Below are 17,438 nucleotides of genomic sequence, written 5' to 3' on the forward strand. Positions count from 1 at the left end.
TGTTGATAAATATTATTGTTTGCTTTATTGTTATCGTATGTGGTTCGAGTGTTTTACCAACCCTTAACTAACTACATAACCTTTCAAATTGAATTAGAAATTAATAATATGAGATATTAGCTTATATTGGAAAATAACTTACATTAATAAAAGTTTTTCGAGATTTTTGCAGTCCATTATTTGTATCTTATTCTTTAATTATTAGAACTTGGTTCAATGCTTATAGTTCTTATGCTATCACTTCCTTCAACTTCAATCTTGTTTGCAAAGCAATTAATACTTTGTAAAATAAATTAGTAGTGAAGGAAGTGTTAGCAGTAGAACTAGAAACAAGTTAAAATCGTTAAAGAGGAAAATGCAGATAATGGGTTGTATAAAGCTCGTACAACTTTAATTAATGTAACTTGTTCTTCTAATATAACTTAATTTCTCATATTATTAATTTTTAAATCAGATTGAATGATTACATATTTAGTGAGTAGTTGGTGAAATAAGCATTCACATAAGTTATAATAAACTCAAGTATACATATCACCACGGTTGTAATCTATAACCTAACCGTAGTGATATGTTGTGCGTTAAGTCTTTCACAACGGTTGTGTGGAACAACCGTGGTGAAAAGGTTTAGATATCTGTCAAAATGTTGGCGCTAGATATCGAACCCATGACCTTGACCTTTTACTACGGTTGTTTTCTACAACCGTAATGATATTTCATGTGTATTTTATTTTTACCACGGTTACCAACCCGTAATAGTAAAGAAGGGCATACTACCACACCATATGTTACCACGGTTAATCACCAGTGATGATATATCTTTTCCAACACTGGTGAAAGACCATTTTTGTAGTAGTGATCCTTCTGCGACTTGTGAATACTTTTCTGTGATTTTTTTTCCATGTCACACTAGTTTTATAGTTCCAGGAAAATAAAATGCTAAAGAATAAGGTAACTGGTAAACTCAAAAAAGATGACTCATAAGAAAATGACAATGGCCCTTCTAAAGTAGATTAGAAACTAGCATGCAAAAAGACTATCAAACACATCTAATCATTCTCACACAACACCTAAGTGTTTCGATTTCTCAAGATTCATAATGATAATACCGCCGAAAAGATGTTTGAAGTATGGTGTATTAAATACACGATTCCCTAAAGAAACTAGAACACTTCTCCTATGTATGTCTTAAGGTGATCAAGGGGGTGGTTGGCATCTAGGGCTGAGGTATCAAGCCCCCGCATATCCATACATCGACAAAGGCTTATGGGTAATTGTTCTAGGCCAACCCCAGTCAACCACGTGGAATGAGTCTCACTCCTTCTAGAATCTTCTCAATACACGAGGATTATCATCTTAATGATCACAAGAGATCTCAATTGTAAGTGCATCCAACGACTCTCCGGATTTCACGGCTAACAAATAGCAAGTTTGTTATTTTTCCATATATATATATATATATATATATATATATATATATATATATATATATTATATATATATATATATATATATAAGTAGTATATCAGTATGATCAGTTATGAGATAAATTAGTTGACATATTATGTTTAACCTACTTTGTTCTTGTTCTACGTGAGCAGACTGCTCTTCCACAACTTCTTATGCTTCGTGCTTTAGTTCCTCAATAAATGTGTCACTACTTTATGATTCTTGAATTTCTTCTACCGATTCTTAAATTGAGAGTAGTTTGGTGTTATTAATGTTTCAGGTGGATGTGTTTGACGATTAGTTCGATTAATTTCAAAATTATGTTTAAATTTGCATTTGGTGTTTCACTTCAATCTTGTAAATCTCGGACATATTGGCATTTCATATGCTAGACTCTTTTTTACTTTCATTAATAAAAAAATTCTCTTAAAAGATAAGTATATAAAATAAATTATTTGTACAAATATTCTATTAAAACATGTGTATTCAAGTTAAATTTTAATTGTAGTATGCTTAATTTATTTATGGTTAAGGTCACAAGTTAGAAAGACTTTTTTTTTAATCATTCATTTGTCTCTTAATTACGCTAAAGTTACAAAGTTATGACAATAGTAAATCACCCAATCCTCTTCCTCAAAATGCTAAATGTTCATCTATTTATGGGGTTTAACTTACAAAATAAATAACTTCAAAAACAATTTTGAAATAATAACAAAAAAATATTTTATAATTAAATAGTCTTTTTGGAGTGTCACCATATATGGGTGGTCATAAAAAATTGTCATATTAAGACTTTAACACACATTTGGTTTAATAGGCACACACAGTAATGCAGATATATTAGTTATTACTACATTATATTTTACATTTTATAGGAATTGTAGGATCATATAGGAGTTACATTTTATTCTCCATGCATGCATTTAGCATGGAACCTTTCAATTGCTCAAACATTGAAGACCCTCCTAGTAACAGCCAAACTGTAGTAACTCATCCAATTCCACTGTAAATCTCTACTAAACTCCATTAACTGCAACATACTAAACGACCCTTTTTCCCTTCATTTCATTTTCCTCTTAATCATCACCTTCTTTCTATAAATATGCATTTCATCTAAACCTCCATTCATTCATCTTACAAACCTAAGTCTTTGTGTTGTATCCTCAAAATGGTTGTCACTTCAAAGAGAAGTACTACAAAAGCTACTGTTAGTCTTAACCAACGTGATGATTCATCCTCAGTTGCATTAGTCCATGTTGAGCAACCTCAACCTCTTTCTGTTGTTGCTCCCATTGTATCTTCTTATAATGATAAGATACGTCCGGTTCTCGACGCTCTTGAAAATCTAAGGCGTCTCAACATCGCCAAAGAAGGAATTCAGCTTCCAACTATTGTTGTTGTTGGAGATCAATCATCTGGAAAATCCAGTGTCCTTGAATCTTTGGCTGGTATCAGCTTGCCGCGTGGACAAGGAATTTGCACAAGGGTGCCTTTGGTGATGAGGCTGCAGAATCATCCAGTTCCGCATCCAGAACTCTTGTTAGAGTTCAATGGAAAAACTGTTTTCACAGATGAAGCAAATGTGTCTGATGCAATCAACATGGCTACCGAAGAGATTGCTGGTTCTGCAAAAGGGATTTCCAACACTCCTTTGACTTTGGTTGTGAAGAAAAATGGTGTTCCTGATCTGACCATGGTTGATCTTCCAGGTATAACTCGTGTTCCTGTTCATGGTCAACCTGATAATATTTATGATCAGATTAAGGATATTATCATGGAGTATATAACTCCTGAAGAAAGTATTATCTTGAATGTTCTTTCTGCTACTGTTGATTTTACTACTTGTGAGTCTATTAGGATGTCGCAAACCGTTGATAGAACTGGTTTGAGGACACTTGCTGTTGTTACAAAAGCTGATAAATCACCTGAAGGTTTGTTGGAGAAAGTTACTGCTGATGATGTTAACATAGGCTTGGGTTATGTTTGCGTAAGGAATCGAATTGGTGAGGAGTCGTATGAAGAAGCCAGAGAGGAAGAACAAAAGCTGTTTGAGTCTCATCTACTTCTTTCGAAAATTGACAAATCCATTGTTGGTATACCTGTTTTGGCTCAGAAGCTTGTTCAAGTTCAAGCTATGATAATTTCGAAAACTTTGCCTGAGATTATCAAGAAGATTAATGAGAAGCTTGCTTCTAATGCTAGTGAGCTAGAGAATTTACCCGCTAATTTATCTACTGTTGCTGATGCTATGACTGCTTTCATGCATATCCTTGGTTTGACTAGAGATTCTCTCAAAAAGATTCTTCTCACTGGTGATTTTGAAGAGTACCCTGAGGACAACCACATGCATTGCACTGCTCGGTTAGTCGAGATGCTTAATTTATATGCTAGTGATCTTGAAAACTGTGATGAAAGTGATGCTAAAAAGAATTTTCTGATGGAAGAGATAAAGGTTTTGGAAGAGGCCAAGTGGATTGGTCTCCCAAATTTTATGCCAAGGACTGCTTTTCTAACTATACTGCAGAGAAAAGTTAAGGGCATTTCTTATATGCCGATTAACTTCGTCGATAATGTTTGGGACTACCTTGAATCTGTTGTGATTTCAGTTTTAAATCATCATTCTTCGAACTATTATCAGCTTCAGGTTTCCACTCGCAGAGCAGGCGAGAAACTGATTGCTAAGAAGAAGAAGAATTCCATCCAACATGTGTTGGAAGCTGTGGAGATGGAGAAGCTTACAGATTACACTTGTAACCCTGAGTACTTGCTTGAGTATAACAGGCTGATAGCTCAACAGGAGTCCTTTATTAAGGAAGCTCTGAACACTGAATCAAAGCCTACTCATGTTAAGCTTGAAGGGGTTGGTGAGATTGATGTTGTGAACCTGAGGAATTATCCTCATGTGCTAAGTCAGGCTTTTGATTTGAAGGCTAGGATGATTGCGTATTGGAAGATTGTTCTGAGGAGGCTTATCGATAGCATTGCTTTGCATTTGATGTTAAGCATCAATGATCTGATTAATACTGATTTGCAGAAGGAGATTTGTAATGATCTTTTGTCTTCAAATGGCGGTGGTATTGAGAGGCTGCTTGAAGAGTCCCCGTCTATTTCTGGTAAGAGAGAGAAGCTCAGCAGGAGTGTTAAAGTTCTTAGAGAAAGTAAGGAAACTGTTACAAGAATTATGGACAGGATTGGAATCTATGATTAGAAGTTTTCTCCAAATTTCTGATCATAGTTGCCGGTGCTTTTATGAAGGTGTCCTTTATCATGCAAGTTTTCTTTACCATGGATTTTTGTTTAAGAATAATTGTTGAACTTCTACTAGGATTTTCAATGTTTAATGGTTTATGTGTGTGTTTTTGTTGATGCTTTTTGTGATAAACATTTTCTTCCCTTAATGCATGGTATTTGTCCTATCTTTCCATTTTGTGTGTTTCTTCAATATCAAAATATGAATAAGATCTATTCTACCCAACATTTATTGTTCTTACAAATATATACAGTGCTTAAGCTCCTCTCAAATACCTTTGTACAGTTGTACTCACCATTCAAGAATAGTAATTAGAAGTTTACATTAGAGTCTAGTTGTAGACTCATCATAGCATGCGAATGACGTGTTGAAAATGAAGCTAAATCTACAATCTGCCAAAATTTTGATCATTGTATGGTTAGGTTACCTGAAAAAATTAGACTTGCTGTGCTCAAAGTTCGGAGGATATCTCGTGAATATCATTGCCTAACATTGAGGGAGTGCTATATGTTAGGATTCCTGCTGAATCATCTGTTCGGCTTGTGCTCAAACTATGTCCTTCCTTGTTTTGATGGACGTCCCTCATTGCTTTAAACCTCAAGTCTTCAGTGAAATCGTTTCCTTCTGGGATTACATCTGGAATGCTGCTTCTTCCTTCAAGCATGTTTACAACCTCAGACATCGTAGGCCTAAGTGATGGCGATGGATTCGTACACAAGAGAGCTACTTTTATTGTATTTTTTGTTTCAGTTGGGTTTACCTCTGATCCCAACCTCTCATCAACAAGTTGCATAACGTTTTCAGTCCGTTCCAGATGTAACGCCTGCAATGTTCATTTTTGTTATAATGCTATTGCACAATGAAAATGACAAATATGGATAAGATGTTGTATAGTAGAATACCTTATCTAAAAGGCAAACACAATTATCACTTGGCATGTAATTGTTATTACTCTTTCCACTAACCGCTTCCAAGACCACAACTCCATAACTGTAAACATCAGCCTTGTAACTCAAGTAACCCCATAAAGCATATTCCGGTGCCATATATCCTCTACAAAACATAGTTATGATTCTTAGTCAAGAAAAAATTACAACTTGCATGATCAAGGGAGAGATAACTGACATTGTGCCTGCCACTCGGGTGATGATATGAGTCTTATCCTCTTCGTCAAGCCTAGCCAACCCAAAATCTGATATTTTAGGGTTTAAATTTCCATCCAGTAACACATTAGTAGCTTTGATATCTCGATGAACAACCTTGAGTCTTGATTCTTCATGAAGAAATGCTAGACCTTTTGCTATGCCAATGCAGATCCTAAGCCTTGATGGCCAATCGAGTTTAAGCTCATTTTCTGAACCTACAGAATGTGCGAAAAGAAGTTGTAGTCGAATTAATATGAGTTGAAGCAATAGTTGAACTAATGACCATTGTACTTATGTGTAAAAACTCACTGAACAAAGCACGGGCCAGGCTATTGTTCTCCATGTACTCGTACACCAATATTAATTGATCCCCTTCAATGCAACATCCATGAAGTTTCACTAGATTAGGATGCTGAAAACAAGATATCATGCCTATCTCATTTAAAAATTCACGATTTCCCTGCCGAGACTTCGAGGAGAGCTGTTTGACTGCTACCCATGTACCATCAGATAATTGACCCTGCAATTCAACTGTTGTTAAGAATTTTACATGATGAAGATAAACAGAAATTTGTGTTTTGAAGATAGTATTTTCACTCAAATACCTTGTAGACAGGACCAAAACCACCTTCCCCAACCTTATTAGCAGGACTGAATCCATCTGTGGCGGCTCTAATTTGTTTTAATGTAAATGTCCTCATCCGAAAATCTTGTCCTTTGATAACTATACGATAAATATATAAATATAAGTATTTATGAGAACAATGAGAACAATAAGTATTTCTGACAAATTATTTACATGGTTGAAACTAAAATAAACTATCCGCAATTCAAGAAACTCGCCTTTTTCTCTTCTCTTAATTCCTTTGACGAAGCCTTTCCTCCAAAAAATGCCTACCACAATAAGGACTAGACAGAAAGCTGAAACTCCAAATGCTACTCCAATGACTATTTTACGCCTTCCATTCTTTTGGTCTGAACAAGGTTTAGAATCTGGAAGAAAAACATGAGAGTTATTCTAGTTATCCAAAAAAAAAACAGAAAATGGTACAGTTAAGTCAGAACCATATTTCAGTACAAGTTAAAGCCACTCGCCTGAAACAATAGAGAAAGCTGATATAAGAGGACCATAAACTCCACGAACAGGAATCCTTGTAGTCCCCTTGCCAGCCCAGTAGAATCGAATCTCCAGAATACCGTCTGTTACAGTCACATTATATGTTGATAATATATGCGGTTTTTGAGAAAAGTGTGGCTTGTCTTCAATATCAAAATCCTTCCAAACCAATACTCCTTGAACATAGATATTAAATAAGCGCTTCCCAAGACTTCTAAATGTTTTATCATTTGAAAATTGTATTTCTGCAAAGTGGAGATGCACGGTATATTTCCCATTTTCCAAGCAATAGTGAAAATAAGTAAGCGTAACGGGAGATACACGAGCCGTTGTATATAATTCCGGCAAACTTGAAGATGACAAAGACCTGGAGTAACGTGTATTTTGGAAATCACCGTCATCCATGAAGTCCCCAGTGCTACTAAACCCCCAGTGGTTTTCATTATCAGTAAAAAGTTTAGCAGCACTGCCTGCCACATATCCATCTCCAACATAGAGAACATTGTCACCAGTTTCCTTCACATGTATATCCTTTCCTCCACAATTAACGTGTAAACAAGTCGAATCTGCAACGATAGAAAAATACCGTAGAACAATTGTGCATCAACCATGATGCCACTTCCAAGATGGTAGGTTATCCGAGACTTGATAAAGTAGAAAAAAATTCCAAAGATAAAATAGTATATACTTACATCTAGGACACTTGAAAGTTGTTTTACATGGAAGAATACCCTGTCTGTCAAGAATCAAGAAAAACAGTGATATCACCAGTTGAACACCAATGTCAACATTCTTTTACTCAAATAATTAAAACAAAGGAAAAATTAAAAGATAGGGTCTTACAATGCATTGGCCCCTAAGGAGCTCCGGAACATGTTTAGATTTAAATTCCTAATCAAGGTGAAAAAATCATCAGTTTTTCAAACACATCAAACATGATGATACAGAGAAATAACATTAGTTGTATATATACACAATTTTTATTAGTACAATATTTTTATACTGCATCCCGTTAAGATAATAAAGACACATTCCAACACACTTTCTGTATATTTATTCTCCGAAACTAGAAAGAAGTGTGAAGAAAGTGTAAGAATTATGGTGTATAAATAACCAAATCCTAGGAATAATTATTGCAAAAGACTTTGAGTTCATACAGATAATCTCCACAAGACGATTTCTCAGGTCCTTGATATGTAAAGTTGTTGTAAGAAATATCACTGCACCCAAATGTTAGAAGAAAAAAATATCAAAAGTCAAACGACTATAATTAGAACATCGAATGACACGTATATAATCATATTCTTCTGTTAGTCATTGATATGTAAAGTTCTGTAAAGGAATAAAGGAATGTCTAAACAATAACATATTGTGAACAAAAATGAAACTCTGTAAAGTTCTGTTAGTCATTGAGAAGCTTGCTTCAAATTTCAGCATAAAATGACAGTACTTTTCAATGTTTAAGCAGAAATGATTGAGGCAAGAAACATACACATTGCTTCCATCCATCAACACTGAGTCCGGTACGTTACCACTTAGCTTGTTGCCAGTTAAGAAGCTGAAAAGAAGCAATTGAAACTTGATTACTATTAAGCACTTCAACTCTTAGGCAACAACACAGAATATACTGTGATACTACTGTGAAATTTGAGAAGTGTACTTACAGAAATCTCAAATGTCCCACATGAGCCCTCGCTGGAATTTCACCAAACAAATTATTGAAACTGAGATCCCTATAAAAGTTTTAAAAATAGTATAAAAATTTCGACGGTTATGAAGTTTGGAAAACAAGGTTAAACATATAAATTTTTCAAATGGTTTACTTACAACATATCCAAATCCTTCATTGTCCAGAAATAGCTAGGAATCTCTCCGGTAATATTGCAACTCCTCAAAACCCTAAATTAAAAAGCCGGAATTACTTTAAATCAAACAACAATAGCAGATAAAAGTACCAGCTAGTTTTTAACATAAAACCAAACATACACTCTTATCATTCCTGTCATGTTGCTTAAAATAGGAAAATCCTGACTAGGACCATTGATGTCACTAATCCTCCTGTATCATAATTTCCATCACAAGTTAATGTATAAAACATGTAAGATGAACTAGGGGGAGAACATTAACGAAACTAAAAAAATTAGTAGGCTTTTCAGTTTTCACTTACAATCGAGATAAATTAGTCAATAGCGATATATTTGACGGGATAGGTCCGTCCAGTCCACTTGCATGCATTTCTCTTCATTGATGTATATTATAATGAGAATATCAATCTTAAGACAAACATAATATAGGCATGTATCTATTGTGTAAGGTTACAAAGATATTTGAAAAGAAAAAAAAAGTGATTGCAATCTCACAGTCTCTGAAGCTGTTTCCAATTCTGTATGAAGCTCGGTATTTTTCCTTTGAAACTATTATCATTTATCCTACTGCAATACACCAAAAATCAGTATTCATCAGGTAAAGTGTCGATATTTATTTTCTTAGAAAAAACAGTTAAATCAGAACTTACAAATCTGTCAAATTCTGTAACTGAGAAAATGTGACTGGTAAGTTCCCAGACAATTTATTGGATGATAAAACCCTGCACAGGTAATATTGCACATAAAAACCACCAGATACCAATTGTTTGATTTTTCAAATCAAATATGTTATAATGAAGCACTAACACAGACACGGACACGACACTGATACGTAGACATTCATAATAACTTACAAAAATGAGTGATAGAATGTAAGCTCATGTGTCAATTGTATCAATGTCAGATACCCAAGTGTTGGTGCTACATACTTATAACAGTAAAACTCATGAATCTTATTTTCTTACAAAGTTTGCAGGTTAAATAGATTTCCAAGTTCAGTGGGAACAAGACCAGAAAATTGGTTTGCTTCAAGGTTTCTGATGTAAGGCCAAAAGAATGAAAAGTAAATATATCAACAAGAATGTAAAATAATGCACTATAACATTAATACTAACATTTAAGGAATTCTAGCTAGGTATATGATAAGTCAATACACAAGTAGCTTAACAATTGAAGCATTCAATCAGATCAGAACCATATAGAAACAGCACCTAGTTTCACAATTGAGTATTGAATTTAGATCAACACAAATCCTCAGAAGATAAAAACGAGACTTACAAGTATGTTAGAGTGGTAATATTTCCAATCTCCTTAGGAATCTCCCCTGACAAACGATTAGCAAGTAGCGAGCTGCATAAAACATTGTATTTATTTAATACAAAAGGCAAGTAATGAAAATTGTCTAGTTAAGTCAGTTCAGTTGGTAGTTGTGCAGGGAAGGGTGAACTCCAGCCACTTACATTGAAGTTAGTTCAATCGAACCCCATTCCTTCGGAATCGTACCATTTAGATAGTTTAAAGCAAAGTCACTACAAAGAATTGAGAACACATTTCATTTCAATCAGCAATACGATTAATGAAACTAAATTTTAAGCTTATGTAAGGTGTTCATCATAGCTCTTACATTTGTTTGAGGTATGGAAGCTTAACCAATTGAGGCGGAAGCGTGCCGGGAAGGTTATACCCCTTGAAAGTACTATAAAAATGTAACAATGATGTTTGAAAAATGAATGTTAACAAAGAATATTTGATATCTATAAAGTATATGAAAATAGAAGATTGAAGGTTTATTACATCCTTACTACGTGACAGAAGGTGTCATTTTGAGAAGAGCAATCACAAGCAATGCTACTTTCGCATCCATCAGGTGGCTTTTGAGTTAAACCAAACACCTTAATTTGACATGAATCACCATCAAATTTCCAATATGCTGAACCCATTGTACTAGTGATTTCTTCAAGAGCGTCAACTGATAACAAATCAAAACAAGATGTATGATTCTTAACAAGATAAAAACTACTGTAACACTAAAATGGGAAAGTGATTCTTACGCTCTTGCTGAGGAAGCTTAGATTGTGCATAATTGAAACAAGTAAATGCAATGATTGAGAGAGTAAAGAAGATCTTAGATAGCATCTTGAAAGACAGAATAATGTTTATTTTGGGTTCAAAACTTGATTTTGGAATGAGTTGAGAAATTGGGCAAGGAGAGAGAATATGCATGTACTGTTGTTGCACTTTATTTCGTTGAAATTTCAATGGTGGATAACTAAAAGCACATAGACTTCATTTTTTTTAGGACACTAAAGCACACAGACATTATCTACTGAAATAGTAATACGTAGTACTACAGATCTATAAAATATGACAGAAATAGATATATCTTTGGGACCATAAAAAGTACACACCGGAATAAAAATAATAGTTGCATACTAAAACCATATATTAAAATAATACTAGTAATTAATAGTAATTAATTTTCACACTTTTTTAAATAATAATTAATTATATTATTAATGATTAAATGAATATTATTTAAATAATTTTATTAATAATAAATGATAAAATATAATAATTAAAAGTAAATTAGTAAAAAAATATATTAAATATCACATTAACATTTTAAAGGATAATAATTTGAAAAAACTAAAAATAGGAAAGATAACCCATCGTACCTATTGTGCGATGAAAGGAGTATATTCTTAATCAACTAATATTTCGAATGAATGATTCATTTACAAAATAAAAGTGTCACAAAATAAATAATTTATTTTAATTTATAATATAAATTAATTCTTTTTTTTTTCTGTTATATCCTTTGATCGCTCTCAACATTTGATAATGGATAATTTGATAAAAACAATGTTCTTTCTCTTTTTTTTATTACAAAGAGGGCCTAAGCCCAAAAGAAACACACAACTGACAAAAATTACTATTACTTCCTTAATAAAATCTTGTATATCAACCCCAAATTCCTTATCAATCTTACACCAAATCTCAACTTTAGCTAATTTATCCACAAACTAGTGTTCTTTCTCTTTCATTTATATATGAAATGGTTTGTTGAATTATTCACTTTGGGATAAAGGAATATTTGACTATTAATAAAACGAACTGCATATGTCTTTCACTTCAAAATGATATACACTTCTAAAACAATCAAAATGTTATAAATGGAGTAATGGTGGATGTCCATAAATGAGTGATTCCATATTATTTTTTCATTTATTACATATTTCGTATAAATCAAATTCGTGTTGTATTCGAAAACAACAAAGATAATAAGAATATACAATACATTTTCTTCTTATCTTTTCTCTCTTTAATTATTTTGTTTATTTTGTAACACTTTATAAAATTCTACTATTAGAATTGACTTCAAGGTTATATATTCAAAGTTATATAATTAAAATTTTGGTTGACGAAACTCCAAGATTTAGAAGGTAAGATTATTTATTTTGATTTTTTATTTTATAATATATATTAGTAATTCTATTTATTTTGTATTGATCCATTGATTAGAAGAAAAAAAAAATAATTATAATTTTCATTCATCTCAGAAAAATTGTATGAATAATCTTAAAATATCTCTAAAAGATTTCAAAAAAAAAAATTGTGTTTGGCCGCAAACATTTGTAATATACTCATAAAATTATTGTCATTCTTGAAGAATGACATAGAGGATTCTAACGCATCCTAAAAGAATTAGCAAAATGGTTGCATCAATAATATTATCCATTCCAGAAGGGTTGCATCAATAATAGTGAATTATCACAATTGTATAAAAAAATCTTTATTCTTGTTTGAAGACATGTAGTATAGTGCTTAAAATACAAACAAAAAAGATTACATCATCCCTAAAAGATTGTTCAAATAATGTATTTTATATTAATAATTTATGACATTAAGCAATTGTTCCATAAGAATTGTCCAACTATTATAAAAAATTTGTATTGAGAAAAACAATTAAAAAGTTAATAATATATTTTTATTAAAATTAATACATAATTTCAAGATAACATTTCTTATTGTTATCAAATTCATTAAATAAAATAATAAAATATTTGATTACATTAATCATGCAATCAGATTTGATGATACATATGGATTTACATGCAAATTTATTTGTGGAATTTTAATTTTATTTCTGTGAATGAATTAAATTAAAAATATATAGGAGGCATCTTCTCTTTAATCTATTTTTTTAGTTTGAAACATAGATTATATCGGAAATTATGTGAAAATTTTGGTTAGTTTGGTATTAAAATTAAAAAAATAAATGTGATAATTTTTTAAAAGTATGAAAAAATAAAATAGTGATATGAAATTGATACATTTTTTAAATTACCTTATATATATATATATATATATATATATATATATATATAATATTATATATAATATATAATATATATATATATATATATATTATATATATATATATATATATATCATAGGAATATTATTTTATGACAAGAATAAGACAATTTTATAATAAGATTGAATAGTTTCTATTGAACTATATTATTTATATACATATTTTTTTATGTTTTTATTTTTATTAATTCTTATTTATTTCTTATATTATTCAATTAAAATTTATTTATGGTATTTTTGTTTTGTTTAGTCATTCATGAATATATTTTTTAAATTCTTTAGATTTAATTTATAATAATTAAATCAAATAAAAATTAATCATTTGTTTCAAATATCTATTTTTTATTTTGATAACAACAAAATTTCAATTATACTTTCACTATATATTGAAATTGGTTAGAACTATTAAAACACAAGTATAATTGTAAACTAGAAGTTTACAAATCAAATTTAAGAATGTTGTTGGCAAAACTGATTGGGTCATCCTGAATGTATTATAATGCAAAAACTAGTATTGAAGAACAATAAGCTTTTTCAATCGAATAAATTTTGTATGTTCCTAAAGGAAATTGAAATTTTTATAATTTGAGTTTTTTTATATAAGGTGATATTTATGAATCAATACATCAATTATGTAAATATTTAAATATTTTATGATATTAATTGTTGCATTGACTTAAAAATCATGTATATGTTTGTTTTCTACTCACAACCAGAAATTTGTGAAATTTTTTTCTTACCTAAAAGATCATGAATATGTATTATGATGTGAAAACTAGAATTGAAGAACTAGAAGGTTCTTCAATCCAATAAATTTGGTGTGTTTTTAAAGGAAATTAAAAATTTGAGAAATTGAGTTTTTCATAACATTAATTGGTGCATCAACAAAAATATCAATAAAATGTTTATTGTCTACTCATAATCAGAAATTTGTGAAGTTGTTTTCTCGGACTAAGATATTAATTTTTGAATTTTTCAGAACTTTCTTGATAAGTATCACATATATCATTAAAGTATATATTGAACATTGTAACATATGTTTGTAAAAAATGGAGTTGAAGATCCATTTTTTAGACGTTTAAAGGTAAGTGTATGATTAATACTTGCGAGATCATAAATTATAAATTAGATATTTGAAACACACAAAATATGAATATTAAGATATTTACTTGCATTAAACCAACAAATTAGTATATGTTAATTCTCTCATTAACTTACAGATTAATTTAGGTTGATAACCTAATACGTCTCATCTAAGTAAATTTTTTGATGAATTGTGATTAATTATTCAATTGCTCCAATATAATACGCTAAGATGAGTTTTGAAAGAATGTTGAGAAAATATATTTTATATGAATCATGTATTTGAGGATATATCTTGATCCAATAATTAGATACTTGTTTGAAACTCAGTAGGATGATTATCAATTGATAAAGTAATTCTCTCAATATTAGGGGAAGAGAATAATTTGAACAATTGGAAATGAAATATTATCATATCATTTTGATCATCGAAGTTCAAAACAAAATTCATTTACAAAGTTTATGATAAAAAAATTATCAGTGGCTAATACTCAACTCAAAATGGATTCTATTATTGGACAAGCTAATATTGCAAATGAGTTATAATCACGCTGAAGCTTGATATGAAAGTCAGTTCTAATGTTAAAAGTTATCTACCAAGAAAAGAAACTAAAGTTAAAGATGACTCAAGTGAGGATATGGAAACTCTAAGAGCACTTTGACATAATATACTTTTGAGTTCCATAAGAACTAACGAGGTACCTAAAATTTATAAAATTTAGAGATCTCGATAAATTATGTCATGAATTCAAATATGATGGAGCCAAAATAAAGTAAATATTGACAATGTCTTTCTATACAATATAGCGTTAGAGATGATAAATGATAACAAGGATCATGAGTCAAAATCTATCAAAGATTGGAGACAAAGTGAGAATTATCCAAAATGAACATATTCAATTGAATAAGAATTAAACTCATTTTACAAGTGACTCGATTTTGGACGTGTAGTTTGAACACCTCAAGGTATGAAACCAAATAGATATAAATGAGTTTTTGTGGGGGAAAAAAGTGAATTGTGAGATACAAAACTTGAGTTGTTGCTCAATAATTTTCACAAAGACATAATATTTATTTTGATAAAACATATCCATTTGTAGTAGATGTAATTCAACTTTTGATATTTAATTAGTCTTGTAGCACATAAAAGGCTTAATTTGAACATGATGGATGTTGTAACAACTCATTTGTATGACTCACTTGATAGTGACATTTACATGAAACTCCCTAAAGGATTTAATAAATTAGAGATACATAATTTTGGATCTCGAGAAAGCTACTCCATCAAATTGAACAAGTCCCTCTATGAGTTAAAACAATATGGACACATTGGGTATAATTGTCTTAATGAATATTTACTAAGGGATAGATATACAAATAACTCCATATGTCCTTATTTTTATTTGAAAAGATCTAAAAAATAATTTTCTATAATAGTTGTCTATGTGAATGACATAATATTGGAACTCCTGAAGAGATTCCAAAAGCTATAAATCTCTTAAAAAATAGTTTGAGATAAAGGACGTAAAAAAGACAATGTTATGTTTGGGTCTACAAATTGAGCATTTGCACAGTAGAATATTTCTACATTAAGAATATTATATGCAAAAGGTGTTAAAACGTTCTTATATGGAAAAATCTCGTATGTCGTGTACCCCTATGATGTTATAAATTTGAATGTGTAGCAGATTCTTTTAAACCTCAAGAAGAGGATGGAAAATCAATTGGTCCTGAAGTCCTGATTTATCTTGCTAATTATACATACCATGATATATCAATTAGTATGATGTAATTCTTCACCTACACGAAGATATTGAACAAAGTCAAATATATACTTAGTTATCTTAGGGGTAAATGGACATGAGTTTTTTTTTATTCCATAGTACCGAAATTATAATTAACAGGTTATGCAGAAACATGTTACTTGTCAGATCCTCATAATGGTATATCACACGTATTATTTATTTATAGTGGTATAACTATTTCATGGAGACCTGTGAAACAAACCATAACACCAACCTTATATACTCATGAAGAAATTTTTAACACTACATGATGTAGGTTGAGAATGCATATGGTTGAGATCCCTAATTCAACACATATAAATGACTTGTGGTTTGACTTCTGGAAAAATAATACAACAATCAAATATGAAGATAATATGCATGCTTCGCTCAATTGAAAGATGATTACATTAAAAGAGACCGAACAAAACATATTTCTCCAAAGTTTATTTTCACTCATGATTTTCATAAAAGTGGTGATATAAGCATCCAAAGACTTCATTCATGTGATAAAATTTTAAGATAACTAATACGGAAGATTGGTCTTCCTCATCGAAGAAATGATCGTTCAGCTGAGGGAGGAGAGGGAGGGGGAATGAATTTATCGTAAAATAATATTATACTCTTTTATTCACTAGATTTTTTTTTCCATTGGATTTTTTCTAGTAAGGTTTTAACGAGGCATTTCCTAAACGGACATGCAAAGTGATTTCCTTCCTTATTTGTAATAATTTGTATTGATTAGTATCAAGATAGTTCCCTCACCAAGAATGTTGTACTCATTTTTCTTAACTAGGATTTTTCCCACTGGATTTTTACTAGTAAGATTTTAATGAGGCATATTATTGATGGACATCCAAGGGGAGTGGGTGTTATAAATGACATGATTGTGTATGTTCATAAATGAATGGATTCCATATTTATTTTTCATTCATTACATGTGTCCTATAAATATGATGCATATTGTATTCGAAAGCGACACTGATAATGAGAATAATATAATACACTATCTACTATTTTGTTTATTCTATAACAAAATAGTTAATCTCTCAATTAATTCACTCTATTTCAAACAAATGTTGGCACATGTCAAATTTTTACTTGACATTTTTTTAACTTTCACTTTTCTCCCATCTTCCCACTGTTTCACTCGCCATCTCATTCTTCTATCTTTTCATTTAATTATTTTCTCTTTTCTATCCTTCATATAGTTACTAATTTATTTGTGTTTTTCAAATCTATCAACAATGCAAATGAAAGCATAAAAAACACATGAAGAAATAGTAAATAAAACAAAAGAATATGAATGAGTACAAACAAATATTTTACACTTCTAATAGTTACTAATTTATTTTTGTTTTTCAAATCTAT

At 30.8% G+C, this 17,438-nt stretch overlaps 2 protein-coding genes across 5 annotated transcripts; one reads left to right on the forward strand and one right to left on the reverse strand.

The window, feature by feature from the left end:
* The first annotated feature begins 2,270 nt into the window (after positions 1–2,270).
* On the forward strand, positions 2,271–4,805 carry LOC127101425 (dynamin-related protein 4C). Its single transcript, XM_051038852.1, has one exon. It carries the CDS (start codon positions 2,615–2,617, stop codon positions 4,652–4,654), a length of 2,040 nt encoding a protein of 679 aa, XP_050894809.1. The 5' UTR covers positions 2,271–2,614; the 3' UTR covers positions 4,655–4,805.
* Positions 3,651–11,139, reverse strand: LOC127101424 (probable LRR receptor-like serine/threonine-protein kinase RFK1). Of its 4 annotated transcripts, none has more exons than XM_051038850.1 (24): positions 10,875–11,139; positions 10,618–10,792; positions 10,448–10,519; positions 10,284–10,352; positions 10,102–10,173; positions 9,789–9,860; positions 9,474–9,545; positions 9,319–9,390; positions 9,126–9,197; positions 8,945–9,016; positions 8,786–8,857; positions 8,623–8,691; positions 8,451–8,516; positions 8,116–8,178; positions 7,802–7,849; positions 7,651–7,694; positions 6,937–7,524; positions 6,685–6,834; positions 6,447–6,565; positions 6,151–6,361; positions 5,822–6,056; positions 5,599–5,749; positions 5,124–5,519; positions 3,651–3,776 (listed from the first exon to the last, which is right to left on the reverse strand). In XM_051038850.1, exons 1-23 carry the CDS (start codon positions 11,044–11,046, stop codon positions 5,148–5,150), a joined length of 3,108 nt encoding a protein of 1,035 aa, XP_050894807.1. In that variant the 5' UTR covers positions 11,047–11,139; the 3' UTR covers positions 3,651–3,776; positions 5,124–5,147. The 4 variants fall into 4 exon arrangements, with proteins under 4 accessions (XP_050894807.1, XP_050894806.1, XP_050894805.1 ...); XM_051038849.1 differs by lacking the exon at positions 3,651–3,776 and adding an exon at positions 4,409–4,556; XM_051038848.1 differs by lacking the exon at positions 3,651–3,776 and having other exon boundaries at positions 4,889–5,519; positions 10,875–11,138.
* Between the last annotated feature and the right edge of the window lie 6,299 nt (positions 11,140–17,438).

The sequence above is a fragment of the Lathyrus oleraceus genome, chromosome 7 (genome assembly GCF_024323335.1).
Source record: "Lathyrus oleraceus cultivar Zhongwan6 chromosome 7, CAAS_Psat_ZW6_1.0, whole genome shotgun sequence".
Classification (NCBI taxonomy): Eukaryota; Viridiplantae; Streptophyta; class Magnoliopsida; order Fabales; family Fabaceae; genus Lathyrus; species Lathyrus oleraceus.